The 26037-nt window shown below is 37.9% G+C and overlaps 1 protein-coding gene across 1 annotated transcript in view; it reads right to left on the bottom strand.

The window, feature by feature from the left end:
- UBE3D (ubiquitin protein ligase E3D) overlaps positions 1-26037 on the bottom strand; it is a 76309-nt gene that overhangs the window by 46433 nt on the left and 3839 nt on the right. The window contains exons 4-8 of the mRNA XM_058801511.1: positions 22685-22916; positions 18521-18590; positions 16028-16097; positions 15071-15179; positions 9841-10010 (exon numbers count right to left, since the gene is read on the bottom strand). Of these exons, the coding sequence (XP_058657494.1) occupies positions 9841-10010; positions 15071-15179; positions 16028-16097; positions 18521-18590; positions 22685-22916 (651 nt within the window). The remainder of the gene's footprint in view (positions 1-9840; positions 10011-15070; positions 15180-16027; positions 16098-18520; positions 18591-22684; positions 22917-26037) is intronic.

Below are 26037 nucleotides of genomic sequence, written 5' to 3'. Positions count from 1 at the left end.
GATGGCACTGCTGTTACCCTCTACATAAAGCTCTAAGTTGCCTAGCCACAGTACAAAGCACTTGGCTGGGTGTTCTTACAGAGGTTATTCCTACCAGCTGTGCCACATGAAGATTTATACACGCTCCATAAACTTTAATTCCCTTTTAAAGTCCTATTATACCAAGCAGGGGGCCATTTCTGAAGTTGAAATGGATTTTCAGAACAATATAAAGACAAAAATGTTTTCTGGCCTCTGATTTTTAAACCTTTGGGTAAAATTAAATCTCTTCCACGGCACTGTTGATATTCCATATAGTTATATTCACAAATACCAGGCACTCCAGAACATTATGTCTGAATCCAAAGGGAGAAGTTATCCTGCTGTACAGAAAAAATGCTGTAATCACTGTTCACAAAAATCTCTCAGCTTGATGCTTTGAAGTTTTTTCCTGATGTACTGACTTCAGAAGAGAAGGAAATTCAGTATTTTAAGATGCAATTACCTGCAGCAAAGAAAGAAACACCACAAATAATAGAAGTGGTAGATCCCAAATTTGCTGACAGCAAGATTTATTCTTTCTAGTCATTCAATCTAAACCATTGCCAAACAAAAGCCTAATGACTGAAGTTAGAATTTCATATATGCCATATTTTCCCTTTCACACTGAAACCACAATTTTAATAGATGAGTTTATTTTTATCATCATTTTCCCACTCCACAAAAAATTATACCTCTTACAAAAATTGTACAGAAGCTCACTCTGTGCAGGTAGAACAAAACTGAAGTATCAGATGTGGCTAGAAGTCAAATTTAACAAGCAATTAAATCCTAAATAAATAAAACCAGCAGTCAAGAGCACTGCTTCTTCTCCTAAACGTAAACTTCAAGTCAAAATGCTAAACCAGTATAGATTTTTTTACATCTATTACTACATCCCACAGCTCACTTTGGAAATTCACAGCAGACTAACTGCATATCTGGAAAGACTCAACTTTCCACTTGCCCCTTTTCCATGTCCTCTGCCAGTATGTGTCCTCACATGTCTGTCAGTTTTCCTCTGTGCAGGGAAATACTCTTCCATAAATAACCCCTCCACCCTTCCCAAAACTGTCCCTAGTTTTAACACTTCCTCTCCTCAGAGCTATTTCCCAAGTTTTCCCTTTCAACTATTCTGAAGCTTCCCCTTTTCTGCTACAGCAGAGATTTACCAGTGCCTGTTTAATCCTGGCTGATGCTGATGGAGCCCTTGGCAGCTCTCAGGCAGAGCTGTCCAGTCCTGCTGTCTGGCTGCAGACACGAGGCACAGCAGGAAGGATCACACAGAGCCACACACCAATCTTGTGAGAGCACTGGGAGCTGCAGCCCACACATACACCTTGACACAGTCAGATTAGTGAAGGCAAATTATTTGGGCTCTTTAGTTTTATGAGCTTTCTTAAAATTTTATGGGTCAAGAAAAAGGGAAAGTTAGTCTCAGCTTAGAAACACAAGAATCAGGATAAAGGAGGCATGCAGCCTGGCTGCCGAGTTCTGGACATGAGCAAGAGCAAAAGAAGAAAAAAGGAACAGAAAGGGGATTTAGATGGAAGACTTAAATCTATGTTTAAACCAATGCTGATGCAAGAATTGATGTTACAGACAGACTAAAACAGATTTTTGATAAAAGAAAGTGAAGTAGGCATGGAAAAACTGTGTCACAGATACCAGCTCAATAAGAAGTCTTTCAGTATATGACCTTGTTCAAACAGGAGATGCAACAGCTGAAAACAGGACAGCTACAAACCTTATGTATATTAAGTTAATTAGAATGGAGTTCAGATGTAGGAGAACACACCATAGGTAAAGAAATAAAACCACACTTGATAATTAACAAATGGTTGAATAACAGTCCAATCAAGACAGTACCAGTGTGGCTCTCTATGCAAAGATGTTCACAGACTAAAAGGATTTTTGGCTCAAAACATTTCAGGTGCATGTGGGAAGGGGCAGGTTGGGCCTTGGCTTCCATGAGGCAACGATGTGCCCCACACACCCCACACACCCCCAGGCCTGTATCCCAGCCCTGCAGAGGCTGCCAATCCCTGGCACAGCACAGGCAATGCTCCACACCCACCTCTGGAGCCCCACTCTAGCCCCAGAGTGACCAGATGACCAGAAGTCCCATGAGGGGAGGGGCCCAGGAAAGCCAAAGGGTATCTAAGCCAGGACATGCAGTGAGCACATCTTGACCCCATCTCTTCTTGGAACTTCTATCAGCTGAAGTGTGCTGGAACCAGGAGTGGTAGCTAAACTTGTTCTTTCCGGTACCCTCCTGTCTTTCTCTTTCTTCTACTCATTCCTTCTTCTTACAGTTTTGAGTACTTTAAAAATGGATGGGATTGGAGCTTGCTAAGTCAATGCTTTGAGAAGATGCTTTTATGTTGATTGAATGGTGCTCTAAACTTACGTCAAAATTCTCTGATTTTCCAAAGTGGCCAGTAAATTTTTTTTATTGTCTTGACCTCTTCAGAATATCTTACTAGTATTCTTCCCATGCATCTAAGGCAGAGTACATAAAAAACCATAAGCCCTTTTAAGACTCTTTTCAAGCATGTTTTTGGGGTCTTACAGATGTCACCCCAAATTGCTTCCAGAGAGCAAAAGAATCAGGTTGAAGGTGCATTTGAAAGTCTTTTGGCAGAGGTAGAAACTAAACTAGACATATAAAGCTAAAATACTCACCTCCCTGCAAGAACAGCTACTGAGCTGTTACTCTCATGGCCATAGACAGTGGAAAACAGGCACGGTCAATCCAACATCTCACTTCTGAGTAGATCTCATAGTCCAGTCTTTTGGAAATCACTAGGCTGAAGCTCTAAAATTCCACACAATTTTATTCCCTGAAACAATCCTTCCCAGCTTTCCAGTCAGATCTCCTCCACATTCTCCTCAAACATTCATGCCCACAGATGGTGAAGTGGATTGAGAACTGAATGAAGGACAGATCCCAGAAGGCCCTGATCTGTGGCACAGGGTCTAGTTGAAGGCCTGGACGAGTGATGTCCCCCAAGGTTCAGTAGTGGGCCCAGTGTTGCTTAACCTATTCCTCCATGTCTTAGATGGAGGGGCAGAGGCCTCCTCAGCAAGTTCACTGATGACACAAAGCTGGAGGAGTGGCTGCTACCCCAGAGGGCTCTGCAGCCCTTCAGAAGGGCCTCGACAGAGTGGAGAGAGGGGCAGAGAGGAACTTTCTGAAATTCAACAAAGGCAAGTACCTCGGGTACTTGCCAAGGGTTACTCTTCCTGCACCTGGGGAAGAGTGCCCTGGCTCTACTACAGGCTGGAGACTGACTTACTGGGAGATGGACCTGGGGGTCCTAGTGGAACAAGCTGTCCATGAGCCAGCACGGGGCCAAGAAGGCCAATAGTATCCTGGGGTGCATTAGGAAGCGCATTGCCAGCACGTGAAGGGAGGTGATCCCGCCCCTCTACTCAGCTTTAGTGAGGCCACATCTGGAGTCCAGTTCTGGGCTTATTACAAGGAGACACGGAGCTCCTGGAGCAGGTCCAGTGGAGGACAGCAAAGTTGACGAGGTGACTGGAGCATGTCTCTTATGAGGAAAGGCAGAGGGAGCTGGGTCTGTTCAGTCTGGAGAAGAGACAGCTGAGAGGCGACCTCATGAATGTCTATCAGTATCGAAAGGGAGATGTCAGAGGTTGGAACCAGGCCCTTCTCAGTGGTGCTGAGCAATAGGGCAAGAAGCAATGGGTAGAAACTGATGCACAGGAAGTTCCACCCACATATGAGGAAGAATTTTTTTTACTGTGCAGGTGACTGAGTATTGGAACACATTGCCCAGAGAGGTTGTGGAGTTTCCCTCACTGGATATATTAAAGAACCATCTGGATTCAATTCTATGCCATATGCTCTAGGATGACCCTGCTAGAGCAGGGTGGTTGGACCAGATGGCCCCACAGCGGTGACTTCCAACCTTACCCACTCTGTGATTTTGTGATAGGTATCACTTATTATGCTTATTAATTATACAAATAATTTAATTTATAGCTTAAGGCCAGTATGCAGAGGAGCCATCAAAAGAATTACTTGCAATGTTTTGATGCCACAGTATTCAAAACAGGCAACCAGCAGTAATATCCTATTGCTGCTGTACACACAAAGATGGAAGTATCCTGACCAATTTTATAAATAAGCCTTTTTTCTATGGTCTCAAGTCATACACTCCCAATTTGCTTTAGCCTTACCAATTCAAAAATATTTCAAGTAAAAGTGGCAGCTTAAATCGTAAAGTATTGTTAGTTTACACAGCCTGTCATGGAGAAATACAATAGAAACAACAAATGCTAATTAATTTAAAATAGGCCAAGATACTAAAATCCAATAAATAAATCAAGGTTTGAAGTTTAAGTAGTTAATGTCAACCATCTGTCCAATAAGCTTTTATAAGATTTGCTTTTTCACTCTTGGCTCATTATTTGATTCCTGCCTGCTCAAATAGATCCCGTCATTTTAAAGGCATTACAGGAGTTGAGTACTTACAGCTCCCAAGCAAACCCAACAGTCTTTATAAGTCTATGAGAAACAAACTGCAAGCATTCAAGTGGAAATCTGCTATGTTTGATGTATGGGTATAAAATTACCCTCACCGGATCAGCACTATCATATTTAGGCTACCCGGTTTTAAAAAAAGCAGTGTTACAAGGAAAGCAAAATGAGAGCTATACATATATATAGTAAGATTTGAGTAGATGTGACATTGATTTCCTTCCAGCACATAAGTCTAGCCCCTAATTGTAATCAGCAAGAACACTACATGCTGTAGTTTAGGATCCCCATGTCCATTTAGCAGGTGGGAATTCTGAATTGTTTGCTAATCCCCACCCAAAATCTAGCAGGATGTAATTTCATGGGAGGTTAAAAGAGTACTACACATCAGCAGTGAACTTCTGGAACTTGTCACTTGATTGTGGGGGCAGACAGCACCAGAAGGCGAAAAAGTATTTATACAAACACATGACCAAAAGGTGAATGAACAGACAATAAAGGAAATAGGCAGGGCTGTATCCTCTGACATCTTTAACACAAGCACAGAGCTGAGCACTACAGGAAAGTGCTCACACACTACTCTGAAGAACATTTCTGGATGTTGGAGGGATGATACAGAACTAAGCAGAACATGCTAAAGTGTTCTGACCCAGCATGGCATTTCTTACATTCCTATCATCCTATAGGTGTTAACTACCTGGCAAGGCAGTTGTTTCTGACACACATTTTAAATTGGTTTCAGGTAGTCTTGCTGCTTTTAATTTACAATTTTTTGCCACCCAACTTGACATTTCTCTTATTACCAATCCTAATATTCCTCAAAGAGCTGAACTACAGCAAGATAAGTCAAAGACACACGAAAAGTACCAAAATTGTGCTTACCTGAATTGCAGTGTTTCACAAATAAATATGAAGAATATGGGAAAAAGGTAAAAGCCTAAAATTTATTTTTTGTTTTACCACATTACTGAATCACAAATCCTGATTCAAAAGCATATTTGTGATCAGAGATCATAAAGAAATATTTATCTGTCTTTTCTTTAAAAAAATTAGACCATAAGAAGTAGTTAAGCAATAGCCCTTAGTCAATTTCATATTTTTATATTGCCAATTATTCTGTAGATAGCATTTAACACTTTTAATGCAGAGAACAAAAGCAGTACCCTGCTAGACAACTACTAATACAACAGCATTTTTCACAATACACAAGAAGACAGGCAGGCTACCAGTCAGATAATCAACAAATGGATAAGCAATTTGGGATTACAAATCCCATTTTAAAAAGCAGTAAGAATCCTTCATCCTCTGACTTCAATGTGAAATTTCAAAAGATGAACAAAAAAAACCAACCTAAGTAAAAAGCTCAGCAGGAATGATAAAATGAGTCAAATTTTTGAGAAAAAATAGGAGAATTTGTTCAGTAGACAAAAAGTTTATTCCAACAGTTTTATCTACTTCAATTAGTACTTCTAATTTTAAATAGCAAAGATTAGATACCAAAAATACAACAGCTCCAAAGAGCAGAAAGATATATCAGGTCTGTGTTTAAGAGCAAGAACTAAGTTCCTAAGTAACTACCACAAAGGGATGCTGCACCTGGCAGGTGTAGTTTCAATAAACAGGAAAGTCAGGATATTTCTACCAAAAGTTATACTTAAAAGTTGTGTACACTTTTTCTCAGAGGTGAGGAAGGATGCTACTGAAGAGCAGTCTGCTGTCTCAAATTTCATGAGGCTTATAGCTTCCACATGTCTATCAAACTCTGAGAGGTATTCTTTTCCTTCCTGTCCCAAAACCCTGACTGGCATCAGACTCTGTCTTTTAAAAATTTCTGCCTGACTGTTCAGACATCTCTTCTAAGGTAACTCACTCCACCCACGGTGTCAGTTCTCTTAACTTGATACCATGAAATAATTCAAGAAGGGAACAGAAAAAAAAATAAATCTGAAACAAACCAGACCTTTCATGTTCTGTTTACAATCACATCTACTCTTTTAATCATTCCAGATAGAGAAATCAGCTTACAGATAGCACAAACCAGAGAAACACTGGTCACTCCTCAGTCAATCAAATATTGATCTATGTGGTCCCATGTGTTTTCTACAGGCAAGAGTCACTGAAAAACTGAAAATCTCAGACATTCAAAAATCAGTGAAAAAGGACACAGTTTGATGTTTTTATGAGAAGTGAATTACTCTAGGGTCATATATAGAATGAAAGCCATTCTTGGGAGCAATAAACAACATTCTGGAATACATCAATAACAGCTTCATAAACAGCTAACTATATATGGACTGTAATAAAAGCTAGGACTAATAAAAAACTAGGACTCAAACCCTCCAGGTTTTCAGCCACAAACTCAATTTTCCAGCTTATTCTTGTCCCTCTAAAGCTAATAAAATGCACAATTTCTGGAAGTAATTTTTCAACCCCCAAATTATAAGCAGCAAATTTTTATATAGGAAAAGGTTTCTGCAAAAGCTGTAAACCATTCAGAGATGCACATGGGATACAAAAATCTATCAACAACCTTTTGACAAAGCTTTGCCTAGCAGTCTACTCTAAAGGGAAAAGTGCAATTCTCCTCTCACTGTACCTTCACATATATTTTGTGAGATCAAGTTATGGTCAAATTGCCATGGAACCACATTTTCAATTTTCTTCATACATTTTTACAACATTCTCACTTCAACAGTATTTACTATTATCACTCCCAGCAGCTAAGGCTGTTTACATAAGGTGTTATTTGCCAAGAACCTGCTACTTGAAAGGAAGACCTCTTCTGTCTGCACAGCAGATTTGTAGGTGGAGAAAAGTAGCCTTGTTGAGAGAAAAGCAGAGGGAACCAACATAATCACATGCACATGATCCATAAAGGACAGAGCAGAAAATACATGAGGTGTCCTTCTCTAATGGAACTCAAACACATTTATAAGATACTTTTTTCATGCTGTTTCAATTAATTTGCTGTAGAAGAATTTTCATAAAGCTCCCCCAGGGGCTAAAAGCCTAACTACAGACAGACTTAGTCAGAACTTGTGTTATCACACATAACACACACCTAAGTGTTTCTAGCCCTGCTTCACTGCTGAAGGAGTAAGATACAACTCACTACAACACTTAAAGGCTACCCTCAGGAAGATAGAGGAATACAGCTCTAAGGAGAAATGACAAGAACTACTATAAGTAGCATGTGTGCATACACTTAACCCTATTTTAACTTCACAATGTCTTGAAAGTTACTGAATGTCCTCAAGCAAAGCAGCCTAATATACAGAGAATATCCAGAGCACAGCTGTTAAGATTCCTTGCCAAAATAAAGGTATATGGAGAGAGGCTCCATGTGACATGTTCACAGTTTGTTCCTATCCCATATATCAGTTGCTCTCCCTGAGACTGGAAGAAGACAGATGCTTCTTCCTTCCACAGACAACACGGAGCTGGGAAGAGCCATCAGCAGGACACATGATGGGAACAAAAATGGCCATGACCAAGGAGGAAAAAAATTCTGAACAAAATTAGGATGCCATTTGATAAAGGCACAAACCTGCACAAAAAAAACCAGGAATGCTGCTCATTAGACTGCAATCCACCTGGAAATGAGCTGATGGTCAACATAGATCAACAAATTTGACATGAAATCAGAGTATTGTTGATGCCACACAACAGGTAATTAACTTCACAGCAATGTTCAGCCTAACTCAGACCACAGCATTGTTAGAAAAGGCTTCAGGATCAGCCACCCTAAACAGCAACAACTCCAAATGGGTAATTACCAGTCAGCAGCCAGTAATGAACCACAGACATTTATCCTACTTGAATGTTTGTTTCCTTTGCATTCTTAACATTTAGAGCAATAGTGAATGTAAGGTACAGTGATAGATATGCCAGTGATTTACCGGAGGAAAGAGAGTTCTGTTGTAGTGTTGTTCACAGGACATAATTCCTAATTTAAGGGGAAAACCACTTCTGTATCCAAGGAAGAGCATTAAGCATTAAGTTAATTACAAAGAATTGCAAAACCGAGCTCTGAATAAAGGAGGGATAAAATGAGTTTTCGAGCGAGACAATGCATTTCTTCTGACACCCTGGAAGTCTTGAAACAAAGATCACATTCAAAAGTCTCAACATTCCCCTCAAGAAAAATATTCAAGTGCATCCCAATGAAAGGGTGCCTGAATGTGAATTATTAGGCAATATCAGTCAGACTCTCTTTAGCAGCAGCATTTGCCAAGGAAGAATTTCATAAAGCCCAAGATGTCAATTGCTACAATGGAACCGTGTATTTATCTCACAATAAGTAGATTTATGCTTGTGTACATAAACTAAGTACAGATTTTGTTTTGTTTCTTTAGCCATGTTTTACAAATATGTGATTGTGCTACTACATTTAGATATTAAAAACAATACTTCTAGTTAACCTTAATCTGTTTTAACCTATGGTACAGCAAGCCAGCACAGACTCTGCAGTGTCCACAAGTAAGAAAGGAGCTTCCCCTCCCATCACACAGCTCAGATTCTGGCCCTGCCAGAACTGGACAGAACCCAAGTGTACCCAGGGACTCACAGCAACTGAAGAGGCCCTCTGACCTAAAACAGGATGCCAGAGTGCACACTTATCCCTTGCAGCTACTGGGGTCTGCTGGGGTCTAGGTCACATGCAGACCTCCTGTTCATCCCTTTCTATTCTGGAGGTGTTCTTGCTTATTCCTCTCTCATGGGAAGCAGGTCCTGGGCTCTGAAACCTTTCCTTTACTCCAAAGGCAGGTGTATGTGCAGAAGACAGCAAGGTTAGGTGCTATAATTTTTATCAGAATGTGGGCATCTGAAAATTTTGGAACTTGCACTAATCAAGAAATCATGTTTGTATGACAACATGACACTTGATTCTAAATGCAAATGCATCACATTAAATAAGTCAACCAAAGCACTTCAACCTGTTTCCACTAACTCATTTATCAGCTGGCCTCAAGTACCACCTGAATCTGTGCAATCAGACTGAAATCTTTCTACATGGAACAGGAATGTAAACACAGCATAAGCAAAAATATCAACATGTGCCCTTAGAAACAACAAAACTCTTTGGTCTATATTTTAATATTAAAAAGCAAAAATCTAACAACAATCTGGTTGTTCTCTGTAATAGAAACCAAATACTACTCCCCTGGCATTTTGCTTAAAAAAACATTTTAAGAAATATGCAAATTCAAAGAGGTTTATATCTGAGATTAACAGACTGTCCAAAAAACGTGAAAGAAATACTAACCCAAAGCAAATGAATACCAGAATCTGAGTTTAAAAAAGGTTGTACTTACTCCTTATTTCTGCATTGAATGCATGGCTGGTAAAGGACTTTGAGAGCATTCCAGGATCCCACTGGTCCAGAGCTAGGTGTAAGGATATCTCCAAACAGTGTAAAATCACTGTGGGAGGAGGAACTTCCTAAAGACTCTACCAGCAATGTGTCAGAATTTAAAAGCCAGATCTATAAATGAAAAATAATTTTGTTTACTGTACATTAGATACACTTCAATTTGTTACTTTACTGTGACCCTAAAGCCACATTTTTACAAAGTTTCCAACAAAGTATTAACAGACATAAATTGATATTTTATTATTTAGAGAGTCTGCACAGCTTCTAGTGGAGAAAAAAGGGTAATACAATACTGATTTATCAGTATTGAAGCTGCCTCTTTTTGTGGCTCTAGCACATTCCCTTTGGTAGGAACAAAAGCAATAGTCCCAAGTCATCTCTTTTAGTACCAGATGTATTATTTCTCCAATTTCATAATTTTTAGGCATTAGTCAAGCATATGGTGTTGAGCAATTGAGGGCTAAAGACAGGAAACTGAAAGACTGCCCACTGAAGTGCCAAAAACTGAGGATTTTTAGAAGATGCATGATGGTTATGACTCTATGGACCTAATACATGAAAGAAAAAAGACAACAATGAATACGGTCTAAAAGGCATGTTGAAATTTACAAACAGCTGGAGCAGACCTTCACTTGGAAAATAAATATCAAGTTTCACAATGGGACTAGCACTCTTCAGCCCTATTTGCTCACAGCAATTCAAAAGATATTTACTGGGGAGAGTTTTGAGAAATCTGAACTTTTTGCATCCCATTATGGATCTTATTTAATCTTTGTTTGATTTGGTATCAGTGTTCTGACTTGGATCCAGGGCTTTCCTGCTAAACACCATACAAATAAGTCAGGCTTTTCCTTAATTCACAGCTTGCAGTAGTGAAGTGATCCAAGTTAACAATGGAAATCAATTTTTACAAAAGTGGCACCTGTATGAAATGTTTATATATGAAATATTTATCATAGAAAATGGGATTTATACAGTGTTGCTCACTAGAGAGCAATCTTCTGCTTCTCATGATCTAATCAGCTTCAAGTAAAACAAGTTACATGATGTTATGTAGCAGACACATGATATCCCCTGTGGAGGGAGAAAGCAGTCATTAACAGGACACATAGTATATGTTGCAATTGAATGCGACAGTCACAATTTATCAGAGCCCAGGGCTCAGGACATTACAGTGGAAGCTTCATAAAGAAGGAAGGAGATATATTGATAAAGATACCTTGGGAGAGAATAGGAGGAGGAGAATCACTTCAGCATATGCACATGAATGATGACAAGCAAGCACATTTGGCTTTGGAAGACGCTGTTCATCAGTTTTGCTCTAGTAACTCACTGTACACATTTACAGCCTAAACTGCAAAATATACCTCATTAGCTAGGACCATTACACAAGGTGCTTAAAGCCAAGTGCTGGAGAGGTGTTGGAAGAAAATGAAACAGAGAAACACAAGCCACTGCCAACACAAACTGAACAGAGTTTCTTCCTTTTGAAATTTCTAACAAATCTGTGTGGAAGGAGCTTCCTGGGATGTTTTTCAGCAGGGGAATATCCTTCAAACAAGACAAGGGAACAATGTAGCAATAGCTGTCTGCTCCTTTCAGAATCCTTCTGCAATCTGCTGCAGAGAAAGCAACCAAAGCATTTCATTTGCAACATAGTCCATTGGAAATGGACCTCTTTCCACACAAGTATCAATCTCACAATCATGTTCTAGAACTTGTATGTATGTCTTTGTTTCACCAGCAACACAACAGATCTGCATTAATAACTTAGCACACAATATAGAGAAAGTAAATGAATCTCTGGGGGTGGAAGGATTCCCAGCCATGAGCAAAATCAACTTCTGAACTACACTTACTTCTTTAGGCAGCATTTTCATTCTTTTCCTTATGTATGAATTATTTTTTTATCTTGCTTTCGATCTGAGTGAACAATTGCTCACCCAGACTCAGTGTGTTGACTCTAAGAATTTTATACATGTATTTCTGGCTAACAGTTTCATATTTTGAGCTGTGCTTTCAACTATGTTATTCACAATGTGCAATCTCTCCTTTCTTTCTACTTCTTTGTACAGCAGAGCTGGCACAAGAAAATTCCTTCCATATTAACTCCAGTAAGAAAAGAAACTTTGCAGAAAATATATATACATAAAGTGTAGAATTCATTCACAATGCCATTGAGTACCTTTTCTGAAATGACAGAATCAGAAAAAAGTAGGGGGAGGGGGGTTGTTGTTGATCTTCCTCTCATTGTTTTCTTTTGGTTTCAAATCACTTTGTCAAGAGACTTAAAAAGATGTTCTTTGGGGACAAGTGGCAACAAAGCTACCGCAGTTATACTTCATGGGACTTGAACCAAACAGCTGAAATACCATGATTTAGATTCTGTGATCACTTTCCCTATATCTCATTCTGAGTTTCCAGCATCAAATTGTGGACAATTAGGCATCAATTTGAATTTAACATGGGTAAAAAAATGGCTAAATCTTTTATTTTTCCTTGCTAGTTCTTTCCTAGTTATTGCAGACATTACCATGACTTTCATCATCACACAGGTCACTAATGCAAACATCTTTCATTACAGCTATTTCATTGTCACACTCAGAGTGCTCAGGTAAAGATGCCATTTCCTTGTATTTCACAAAAATAAAGCTCCCTGAGAGAGCTGGGCAGCCAAGTCTCAGCAAGGTTCTCATTACCTCACTCCTTGACCACTGCAATGTTCACCCCACCTCCAGTCTTAACAAATGCAAACTGGTTCTGCTCATGCCCCTCAAGACAGGGACAATAATCAGACTGACAGGTCTCTCCCATTTTGTTACATACTAATTTTCTTGGGATTTCTTCCCATTCCTCTCAGCTCACTCCTGAAATACAAGCTGCCTTATTTTCAAAAGACTTTATAGCCTAATCCCACTCCAAAAAACACCTTTCCTTCCATCCTGAAAGACTAGACTTAGTGTTCAAAGAGTCCAAACCATTGCACACTTTTTGATTTTTCCAGATGTAATCTTTTTCGGTCTTATGAGGTTGATCCCATCCATGAGATGAATTCCCTGTATCTATCCATAAAACTAGTTATTTACTGCTTTCAAAGCTACACTTTTTGCAATAGAGAAAAAATAGGTATCTATTGAGATGCTGCTATGCTGACCAATAATGTCCCATTTTTCTTGTGTCCTCCTATCTCACTATCTGCTTGCTGTCTTCCTCTTATTCTCAGCTTCTAAATCATGCAACTACAAGGCAGGGAACCCTTCAACAGGAGAGCAAAAAGAGGAGACAAGTGATTCACAAATGTGAAGAGAGCAGTGATACAGGGCAAATAAGGATACCTGTACGTACCACTTTTTTTCCCTGAAACAAAGAAACTTTAATTGACATCCTTTAAAAATGAAAAAAGAAAACCCAACATCCTAAGTAGTGTATAGCTTAAACAACAGAATATGTTTAACTTAAAAAATGGAAACCCATATTATGGTATGTGTGAATAACATAATTGGTAGTGTTAAGTGATACATCCAGAGGAAATGAGGAAAATAAGTATACATACTATTTGTGGTTTAAAAAAATTAAAAATACTTGTGAGAAACCTTAACCATAATTACCACATACACAGTTTCAGCTGTGTGTATTCATGTAGGTAAGCACAAACACTGTGAACTAGAATCTTTGGCTCATTCTCAAAACAAACAAGTGGGACAGCTGGTTCATGATGCATCAGTGATGAGACTACTTGTGTAACTTGGCTGTGTGCTCACAGCCCCAAGCACCCAGGTTTCACTGTTGAGCTATTGATAATCATTAATATAAACAGAGCTTACATTATACTTGTGTCCACAAGGCCTCTGAGTCCTAAGACTTAACCCATGACTCCAGAACAGCTGTTGGTGTGTATACAGTAGTGAGAACCTCACCCTGGACAGGAGTAAGGACTTTCTGATGTTAAATACTAAAAACACCTGCAAAAAACTAACAACTCACCAATATAAAGGAAAATATGCCAATCAGAAGCCAGTCCCTATCTAATTCAGCCTACTCCTCTAATCAATACATTGGCAAAAATGCAGCTCAGAGCTAAAAGTAATGGCAATCTACTAAATAAAGTGATTTTTCTGTAAAAAAATAATCAGTCTGCTGTATATAAACTACTAGACTTAAGCACCAGAATTTTACACAACTTGGCAATAGATAAGCTACAAGGGAAAAATCCCAATGATTTTTGATGACTCCTCAATTAGAATATATATAATTATAGGTATGCTTATGAAACCTTCATTTTATCATCACAGAACAGGTATTTCTCAGTGGTTGTACAAATGTTGTCTTGGCATTAAAATTTATTTAAAGGCAACTGATATACACTTGCCTCAGCATCTGGATGATCCAAAATCATAGAACTTGGACAATGCATATATACAACAGTTTATATAATTACATTGCCTCAAGAAAGTGCATTTCTAAGTTTATCCAGGGCAGGAATCTCTAATCATGTATTTCTTTGTGTCTATGAATTATTTCTATAAACTGCAAAAATACAAATTCTATACCCATATTTAGTTTGGACATAAAAGGAAACATCTCTGGTTATAACAAGTATACAGTATTAAGTTAACTCTTATCCATCTTAAAAGTTTGAGGAATCTAGCTGTCACTATCTAAATATCAAGCTTAACCAAGTTTAACAGCATTAGAACATTAAGCATAATAGGCAATTTTATTTTTATCTTCACTTCACTTTGCAATGCAATGTACTACTACACTAATGGTCCCTGCTGACTTGAGACAAAGCTTGTGAAAGATGCTATACAATTTGATTCTCTTCTGGTGATTAAAGAGAAGTGCTGGAGCAAGAAGGTGAAATATAGATTAAAAAATTAAAACTCAAGCTTTCCATATTTTCTGGATACAAAATAGTATTATTTCTGTGTTACTTATGGTGCATCTGTAGTACTTTCATTACTGTATCAATAAAATTTATATGTGCACATCTAATTAGAGAAAAAACTTGTGGATATTCTTACTTGAACAGATGTACCTCAGAACCACTTCAAGAACTGGAATTTAGTAATTTTTTAAACATACAATAATGAACACCATAAATAATACATTTTAGGAACTGGGATACATAGGTTAATCTTCTTTACCAAGATGAAGATTTAAAAACTTACCAGAATATAGGTTTTTCCATTATCTCCTTTTATGGTGAATCTAAATGTGCTTTTTGCAGAGGATAATTCCAAAAGACACTGAGCAACAATGCTCTGTACAAACTGAGACCTGTTTAAGAATTAACCACATTATTATATGTTTTCATAGCAACCACAGTCATTCATACCTATGCACTCCAGGTAAATGAGTAGTAACTCATACTTCAATCCCACTACATCCTACAATTACATTTTACTGAAAGATGGGGCTTTTTTATCTTCCTCTCACTCAAAACCAGAGAACTTTTTATTTCCTACAACAGGAAATTTTTTTAATAGATCAGGATTCTAAATTGCTTTACACCCTTTATTTTGGCTGACACCAACTGTCAAAGGTTGAATAGAAGATTTGAAGATTTTCCCCATTACATTTTACACATATGAACACAAATTCAGAATTATGCATATGTTTCAAATAAAATTCCCAAAAAGAAAGAACTGTGATTAAACCATTGTACATGATACCAGGTAGCTAGATCAAGTTCTGTTTCATCTTAGTCTTAAATTCAAACTGAATTACTTGAAAATTCAGAAGTCTTACTTCAAATAAAACATTTCAAACTTTACTTAATTTACCTTTACATGAAATAGACTTCTGTTTCCATAATAAGTCACCAGACATTGTGCAAACTTAAAGAGTTCAAAATAAAAAAGTATTTTATTTTGGCATATCACCTCAATAGTGAGACACTGTGACAAATTACACACAATCTCCTGCATCACACTCGAAGATGAGCAAGCAAAACTGCACATGAGTGAATCCAGGCTACTTTGCCTTTACAATACTTAATTCTGTGATGATTATATAAAATTGCACTCTGTTATTATATGCAATTATTCAAAAAACAACAACATAAGAGCATTTCTGGAATCCTTTTAAAACATATACTTGAGCAAATTATGTGATTATTTTGTTACCTTGGTGTTGGACTGAAACCTCCCTCAGCTGATTGAATAACCACCTCAGTGACATAATATTTAATGGTACCTAAAATGAAAAAAGTATTTTTCAACTATAACAGAATAACCAACTTAGTAAGATTAGACTGTAAGTCACCATATCACTACACTAGTCAAGTATTTGTTTAGTAGTCAATTAAGAGGTGCAGCAGACAATTATATTTTGCTTGAGTTTGTAGGAGTATGTAAGCAACCATAACAAAAAAACCTACATTGCCTGAAGAAAACTGCTCCAAGCTAATTACAAGATCAGCAATTTCTCATTCATATTGATCTTTGTTTAATGCTGGGAACAATCATCGTGAAACCAAGCAAGCAAGAGCTCAAGCCAAACCCAAAAGATGAATTGAAAGAACTTTCCTAAAGCACTGAGATCAGCATAGCTTACATAAGTATTTTAGTACCCTCTGCTGCTTAGTAATGCTGCAGTGAATCACTAGAGACAGTTTTAATAACAGCTCACACAGGGGAATAATTTCCTTCTTTGCTCAAAGAGCAGAATGGAACTTCTTTCCGAAAATCACATTCACTCAATGTTAACACTGCATACATTCTGAATTTCAATGTAACTGTCCACCAAAAGCTCCACTAAGACAGCTTTTCACACTAAATGGAAGTGTTTGAGGAGATAATTTAACCTCCATCCAGGAAGGCAGGTCAAAGACGATCACATCGAAGATCTGGGTCTGTGCTGCAAATACAGCCTAACCAGAGGGCCAGCAAAACAGGTTAAGAGTCATAAATTCATTCTACTAAGTCTCAAGATGTGAACAACTGGAAGATTAATTTGGTCCACAAGTTTTAAGGATGGAAGGATCTGATCTCTGTCCACACATATCATTAAAACTTGATGAAAGCAAATATTTCAGAAGGACACTTTCATCTGTTTTAAACCCTCCAAAGGCTTGGTAACCCCTTCTCCAGGTAAATACTACACTTTCTATATTATTTTCAGCGTTAGGAAGTTATATTTTACCTCTAAATTCAATTAAGTCTGCTCCATGCTGTGTGAGTTCTTGGAGACAGGAAGAAAAGACAGTTCAGTCTCTCTAGTTCCTCAGCCATTACCCTGAGTAAGGAATTGGTGCTACTGCTACAAGGGGATTGGGAATTCAGATGTTTGCTTGCAGAGGGATAGAAGCTGTGATTTCCCAAGAAAAAATCATACAAGTAAATGTGGAGAGTTGGGGGAAGGAATAGCCCATGAGGGAATCTCAAGGCTGAACCTGGTCTCCACAGCTACAGCACTCTAATCCTGCTTTATCTTCAAAACACTGATACCTGCTCATGAGGAAGCACCAAAGCATGCCAGTCTAAGTTTGCTCTCTAGTCTCCTTTCGCAGAGATGGTTCTGCCTAGACTTACATTATCCATCTCTTTTGTGCTCTGAACTCTACCAAAATCTCCTGTACTACTGAAGAAACATGGCCAAAACAATGGAAATCCTATCTAACTTCAGCCATGTGCAGAGTGCATACCAAATCCCTGCACATTGATAATGTTTGCCTTTCCCTACTCCCACTGATCTATTACTCATGACCTTGTTATTCATGCTCTTTTCCCGGCACTCCTTTCCCAAAGTCACATCTTGCTTTGAGGGCTTTCAAACATTGTACCTTAAATTTGGTTTCATTAAAGCCTGTATTGTTCAGATCCCTGTACAGGACAATCAGAACATTCTATAACAGAAGACACAGAATACCTTCTGTCCTGTCTCACCTTATGGCATTTCTTAAACAGGCTTTGCATTTTCTGAGACTTTTTTATATCCACCAGATCTCTGAACTGAGGCAGGCTCACACTGACTGATGCAGTGGAAGAGAGGGAGGATGAAAGAATGAATCCTGCTAATAACAGTCTGATCATTGCTTCTCTGCCAAGAATAGCTGAATTTTAAAAACAGCCAGACCCTCTTCTTTACACCACTTCAAGTAAATCCTGCTGATCCAATATAATTACATCTTTTAAACCAATAATCTCATCAGCTCATCATCGGATAAGGATGAGGCATAACCTGTTTCTTTGAATAGGCTTCCTCCCCACAAAACCAGGCTGACTGTTAGCAATCTTCAGCTTCTAGTTGTGCTGATCAAGTTCTGAATTACCTTTCACTCATTCTGTAGAACTGACAGGAAAACAAGCAACCTGTAGTTTCTCAAATCTCCACTTTTACTGGGATTTCTAGTAAACTGGAATCATGCATTGAGTCTTCCAAAGATTTGGAATTAGCCAAATATTCCACAGAAACAAAGACAACCAAAATTCCTGCTGAAAGTAATGTTCAAGGTCTAACACTGGAAGCAACAACTTCATCTGTTCCAGAAAGGAATGAGACAAACACACAGGAATAACACAGCACCTTATTGATAAACTATTTTCCTTCAGTGTTTTTAACCTCCAGTGCTCAATGGTTGATGCAGTCAAGTCTAGTTCTGTTTGGATATCTCATACCTGATGAAACTGTTTCTCCCAGCATTGTCTTGCAGCGCTTACAAATTACTCTGGTATCTTCTTTTGACTTCTGTAGGACAAAAAAAAAAAAATCATTTAAATGTCACTCAGATATTCTGAAAACGGAATGCGTAGCTTAGCATAATTTACAGAGCAGACAGGAAACTTTTTACTCGTTTCTGTCCTCTTTATGTTTACATGCACACATATTTGCCTTAACAACTTCAGCTTTCTACACTTGGACTTGCTTGCATGTTTCAAACTAATTTTAAAATCTAGCAATATATCCACACAGCACAATCTGTAATGGCTAACAGGAGAATCTTGTAATATTGAGTGACTGGATGATAAAACGATAAACTACATTTGATTGTGCTAAGGGTAAAATAATGCACCAGAAATTAAGTACTCCCTAATATATACATGAAATAGTATGCTGCAATGTGACTACCATTACTCAGTAACAAGTTCTAGTAACAGTTCACTGTGGACAGTTTTATAGGAGTTGAATACCAGTTCAATGTTCAGCAGAGAGCAGAAAATGTCTGCAGATTATTTTGAGTTACTAGGAAACAGGAGAAATACACAAGACAGCAGGATATGCCAGAAAGGTGCAGTGGATTCTGTTCTTGAACAACCCTTCTCCCTCTATTCAAACTAATACAGAAAAGGTATTGACAAAGAATAACTGTCAGAAGTGCAAAACAGTTTCCATATGTAACATGAAAATACATGTAGCAGGAAAACATATGGAAGACAGAAAACTGAGGGGTACCATTGAGATAGCTAAAATCAAAAATGTTTAGGAAAAGCTAAACAGAAAAAAAATGAAATATATTCCCTCATAGCTCATGCTATGAAATTCCAACCCTGTTTGTATCAAAAAAACAGGAAGGCATTTGTCACACGATGCATAATACAGTTTAGTACTCACTATAGGAAAGCATTTTTCATATTAAAAGTATAAACAAGTTCAAAAGGTCTTCAAAATTCAGAGCAAGCAATGTCATCAAGGGTCTAATAAAAACAAAAAATGTGGATAAAAATATCTAGGAGTCTCTACACTCTCCAGAATATCACTGAATATTTGCCTTAGCTTTATGCATCTATTACTGCCCTGTGGAGAAGATCTCATCTCCAGATGAAATCTACCCTATTAGACTCCTACTAATTACAGTGTTAATATTGAAATTCAATACATCAAACCAGCAAGCACAATTCTTATTTTAATCCAAAGTCTAAACTTCAGAACTGGTTCTGTGTGGGCTTATTAACCTGGGTGTAGCAACTAGAGCTCTGATCTGAAAGCAGTACACATATATATAACCTTAATGATGGTCAAAAACAGAGAATCAAACTAACAACCTGAGAGCTGACTATGTTGGAAGTGCAGTCTCCTTGTTATGGAGATCAGGAAAAGAATCTGACTCATATATATGCAGTTATTCCCTTTCCCAATTCCTACCTTGCTAGTCCTCTCAAACATATGCAGTGAAATCATTTGCTCAGTGTGAAAAGCAAGGACAAACAGACATGGTTTTGTGTAAGCCAGTGTTTCAGACTGGTACAAATACTGCACAGTACAAGCACAGAATACACACTACTTCCTTGAAAGCTACAATTTGAGTATTTTTTTTCTGACTGTAGTTACAGGTGCTGACTGAGAACTGTGCCTAAAAACATCACTAACTTCGTGTATCATGCTTCAATGGAAAAAGGGATAGTTTTAGCTCAACTAATTAAAACAATTTATCTGTTTGACAACTTGCAGCTGCTGGCAATCTGCAGATGCAGGTGGATCACAAGCCTAATATTTTCTGTTCCTATTCCTAAGGATCCCTGATATGGTGTCAGGAAAGATATTTTCCCCCAGAGATACTATTAAGATGCTGCAAAACCATGTGACATTTAAGAACTATGTTACACTGGAAGACTAATAGATGTGAAAAATATGTTTGCAATGGATGGATGCTGTCTTGGTCCCACTGGAGTCTGGAAAAGATTGTTTAAGCATCTCTGGTACATTCCTGCTACTATTTTGGTCATAGGCAAACACTTTCCAAAGAACTGCAATGCAATTAAAAAGGAACTTTCATACTGGAGCAGACTGCAACAATATTCTCTAAAATGAGAACATTTATGCCAATAGCAATCTGTCTTGCCTGTAACTTTCTATTACTCATATGGAAGAATTTTCTGCTCCAGTATGAGGGTTTTTTTCCTTATTAGTCTAGCTTCTGCTGGATCTAACAGTTGTGCTCATTTGCTTGGCAACTGAGTGATGCTGGAAATAAGCAAACACAGAAATGAGAATTCATTGCAAGTGTGAAAGATGTAGAAAAAGGGATTGGATACAAACAAGGAACAAATTCTCAACTTCGATGCAAGTATAAGGAAGCAAACATGAAAATTCATCACACTAAACCGCTACTGTATGCCCCTGACATAAAACAGCCTCCTCCCTCACTCAAAAGTTCTGCTGTTATCCTGGTTCAACCAACATCTCAATAAAATCTTTGTTCCACATCCTTTTATTATGTTTCTGCTTCCAAATCAATCCTTTACTCACAAACATTCTCTTTGATCAAGAAGCATGCAATATGAACTCCATGAGCACTGCCTCTTCCCATATTTATTCCTGGTGTTCTAAGATTTCTTTTAAGACTACTGAAATGTGAGAATTCATTTTGGCAAGCACTGGCAGAAAGTGTTGTCCTCTTGGAAATTTGGTATCATCTACTCCACCTCCTTCTTAAGGAAACTTAGAAGAAATAACTCCATTGTCACAGAGTTGAGCCAAATGAATCTGCATCTGCCATGCTGATACCTTTCCAGCATATCAGTCCTTATTTTCCTCTCTGCATATTCTGTTCTTCAAAGAACAATGGAACAAGAAACCAAAGGGAGCAAGCTGCAAGCCTTGCAGATAGGACCACAGGACAGAACTGCTCCCCATGTAGAGGGGTTGCTTGGAGCACCCCAACAGCAGCCACTGAACTGCAAGAATCCTGGTGACTCTTTCTGGGGATAATACATATCACTATAAGCAGCAGGCAGAAATCAGGGAGTCTGGTTCTTAAGAGATTAAATGTTTCATGCTGGAAATCTCTACAGAATAAGCCATCAATTTTTACAGACACAAATAGCCAAGGCAGCAGTGTAGACAGTTTAATACCTCAAATTGTGAGAAAATACAGCATGTGTAGGCCCAACCTTTGTCAGGACAAATGCAGAAAAGCAGTAGATTAACAGAAAAGGCTTTATGGAAATGTAGGTTTTGGTGAACCTGAGTTTCTGGACATTCTTCTGGCAGAAGAAAAAAGATCATTGCTTGAACTTTCATACAGGTGCTAGATGTCCAAAAGTAAAGCACTGAACTGTCTTTCTTCATGGGTTTAATCCCACCACTGAAACATAAACACCAACAAATGGTGATGGGCAACATCAAATTTTGATGTTTCTAAGCCAAATGACAGCCTTCTTCCTAAAGACTTGGTTGATGAATCTATCTTACCCTGGAACACCTCAGAAACATCAACATGAAGAGCTATAATATAGGATGGCAGGTTCCTTTCACTAGACAGAGCAAACAAACTCAATTTCCTTACTGTCCTTTAAGAACCTAAGTCAGCCACATCTAAATGCAAAGCACACATTCTGATATTTCCAACTCTTTCTAAAACTAAAAAAAAAAGAGAGAAAAAAAATACCACTTCTCTTTAATCATAGTCAGGATTATGCCTCAACTCACAGTGTAAGAAAAAAACAAAACAATTCCAATTCAATTTCCACCTCATTCTTTGCTCCACTACCCTTTAACAAACACCTAACCCATGACAGTTATTAATTTACTGAATTCTGATGATAATTTTGGGGGAAAATATTTGGGTTTAGAACTACATAATTAAGTAGCTTCTGTTACTAGTACTACGTTCTACTTGCATACTGAGGTCAGTATCAAGACTGTGGTGTGAGCTTTAGAAAATGTAAAACATAGCCTGGAACATTTTCTGGCTTCTGTAGAGTTGAATGTCAACAACTCCCTATGACCTTCAGAACAGTTCTGTAATACATACAAATTAAATAAACTAGTTTAAAAAAGCACTTTACAATGAAAAAGTCCAAATAACTTCACCTAAGAACTATTTGAAGAAAACACTTTACCAAGTTGGAGTCACTCTGTGAAACACAGTGTGCAGCATCTGAGCAGCACACGGGAGATTCAGGCACATGTGATTCATTTCTTGAATCCAACAGAAGAAAAGTGTCTCCAAGAAAACAGTCACCATGTTGAGGGTGCAAAGTTCTTTTGGCAAAGGGGTCAGGGTGACAACACCAATCTTCAACTAAATCACTCCAGTTTTCACTTGGTAGAGGAAGAACTCTGAGAAATTTCCTTAGAGGGAAGAGAAGACAAATATTTCAGTTATATTATATTTCACTTCTAAGACACTTAAAGAGAGTTTAGGCTTCCTACAAACAGTGGGGGAAGTATGGCATTTTCTCAAAAGGAAGTGCTTGGCTCTCCTTCCAGACAAAGGCACTTTCTCTGGGTGAATTCTGAGAAAGCAAAGGCTGATTTTCCTGCCAAATCTGTGATGAAGCATTTCCCAAGGGTGAATCTTCAATGATTTAAAGGCAGAATTTGACACAGTCCTCTCTTGAAATGAATCACATGCAAAAATAAAACAGTTCTACCCAGTCATGAAAAATATGACAATGAGCATTTGCAACTAGATTTATTATTACTTCTTGTACAGTTCCCTTGCATCAAATGTTGCTATAAAACCAATAGAAAAAGGCTCATGTCACAGCAAGATTCAGCATATTGTCTCATATACCAGACTTGAAAAAGCTAAAACCTGAAAAAAATACCACAGTGCATCTTCAATAAAAAAACCCAAACAAACCAAACAACAAACAAAGGATAATTCAATCTTAATTTAGATTCAGATAGTCAGATCTGACTTTCAGAAGTCATATACAAAAAAGGCAAATCCCTTTCTACTGGGTAGCTGTAAGGACCAAGGATACTGTCTCTGGAAAAATACTTTGATTTCATTATCAGTTGTATTGGATTTGCATTTTCTGCTCTCCTTGAATGGTTACCCTATTTCTTAAGCTGTCGCTCAAAATCTTCACCAGAGTTTCTTGATTCTACTCCTTACTTAAAACTTGCAAATACAACTTTGCTTATGGTGCTAATTTTCAAATAAAAACACAGCTGCTAAGCCAAAAGTTAGACATCCTCCCTTTCCTGCAGTTCCCAGACTAACATTTTCTGAAGATGTCATTTCTTCCCACTGTAGCTTCTTGGCCCTTTTAAATTGTTCTGTGGGTGAAAGAAAAATGTTTTATTTTAAAAAATCCTTTTTATCTAGATACACAACAAATTTTAAACTCTGCTTGCTCCACCTGCAGATGAAAGTTGGAATAACTGATCCTCTGATGCAGCTTTACCAAAACTAAGTAAGATCACCTCTCAGCACTGCCCATGTTTGTCTTCATTTTCTGTGGTCTTATATATTGTTTGAGAGACTACTCAGTCCTGCCAAAGTGACAGTTTAGTTCTGATGTTGGTCTAATTGATTCTTCATCAGCCTTTACAATTAGTTCCGGTGCCTGGACTCACACTGCAAAAAAAAGTCTTTGTATTGCTTTTTATACAAAAGTAACAAAAAGCTCAGTGATGTTCTTACAGGGGAAAAAAAAAGACATTACCTTAAGCTGCAGGCTCATGCTCTCCTCTTTCATTAAATCAATGTTTCTTTACTCTCACAGTCTACAGCATAAAGATTTTCACTTCTTTTCCAACAAAAGCAGTTTTTCCAACCAGTAGGAATTTCCTAAACAAACTCCTCCTAACTCTGAGCTACACAGAAAATAAACCATTTGCACTGTATTTTAGGCTTTTGCCACTCATGGGTGGGAAGCCATATCCTGGGTTACCAGAACTGGAAAAATGTAAAACTCATAAAAACAGAGCCTTCCTAAAAAAAAACAAACAAAACAACTTGAGGCTACTAACAAACATGATAAATCCTAGAAAACAGGGTGACTTATCTCTCCAAACTTGCTCCTAATAACACCTGAGTTTGTACTTGAAAATACCCACCTAGGCTGCATTCACAGTCAGAGAGTAACAAACAATTCTTAGATTGGTACCTTTAGGAGTAGCTTTCTCCTGAAAGTGTCTAATCTAGCCAGGCTGAATCTCCTGCTGTAGACAGTTCCCAGATTCCAACGAGAAAAGTAGTTAATTAACTTATTTTTAAAAAGTTTGAAGTTGAGAACCAGTCTATAAGAGCCCTGCCATAAATAACTCTTAGATGATCTTCCAGTCTAAGGTAAGTATTTGACCATAGAGACCCCTGTAAGACTGGATGAAGAAAAGTAAACCCAAATGCCATTATTAACTAATACCCAGTAATACCATTCTGTCTACTGAAAATAGTGAAAACTGGAAGTAAAATGGACTTTAGACTTTTAAACATATAATAACTGTTCAGTTTTATCAGAGAAAAACAACTGTATTTCTTCAACTGCAGTTTCCATTATTTACCTACTAAAAAATCTTGGGACAGCCCAACTTGTCAGTTAACTGTCAGGCTTAACACTATTTATGTAGGAAAAGTGAAATTAGATTCCCCCTGCCATGAGTTTTTCCATGGAATATTTGTGCAGTACCAATTATTATTTGTTACATTCAGTCTCTCCTGTCCAGCTGATGAGGGAAGGGATAGAGCAGCTTTGGTGGGCACCTGGCATCCACACACCACAAGCCTTTAGAATTTCTTCATGACAGAAATAAAATCTTAAAGACTTATTTTATATATGAGGCACACTTAGCCCAACTAGAAGGAGAGAAAGAAAAAAGAAAGTATCCCTAAATCTTTGCGGCTCTTGCATGATGGAAGAAAAAAAATCTAATAATTTTCTCTAATGTGTGTAATGTGAGGGCAATGGAAAAGAATGAAAGAGCATAACCCTCTGAAGAGCTATCAGATTTATGGAAGGAAACAGACTGAGGCAGAGGTTTTCAGAAAATACACAGAGTAAATTTTTGTGCACCAAGAAAGGATTACTTACATTTAACCCATTCCTAGTACATTTCTTAATTTAACCTTTAAAAGGAAGACTTCCTATGCAGTCTCTAACAGCAAAAAAAAAAAAAAGCTTTAGAATAGGTTTGGGGTGGTTTGTTGGTTTGTTTTTTTTCCTTTCATTTTAACCTAGATTCCTCGTGCTTCAACTGAAGATTACCGCCACCCTCTTTGCAGCAACTTTCTAGATATTGGAACAATCTTATGTCTTCTCCACAGCCTTATCTACACTACCCCATTTATTTCTTCTTAAAGGTATGATTTTCTAGATGTCACGTGTTTCTTATTACAGACCCCTGCCTAGTAATTCAGACTTTAATATGCTCTCTTTCACACAGTTCTGCAATTTCCCTTCAATCCTTCCACCTTTGCGGTCACTGTCACACTTAATTCTTCCTGGAGAGAGGAACACAT

Source organism: Ammospiza caudacuta, chromosome 3, assembly GCF_027887145.1.
Source record: "Ammospiza caudacuta isolate bAmmCau1 chromosome 3, bAmmCau1.pri, whole genome shotgun sequence".
NCBI classification, from domain to species: domain Eukaryota; kingdom Metazoa; phylum Chordata; class Aves; order Passeriformes; family Passerellidae; genus Ammospiza; species Ammospiza caudacuta.
Note: the sequence above shows the minus strand (reverse complement) of the source record. Positions and strands in the feature narration are given on the sequence as shown.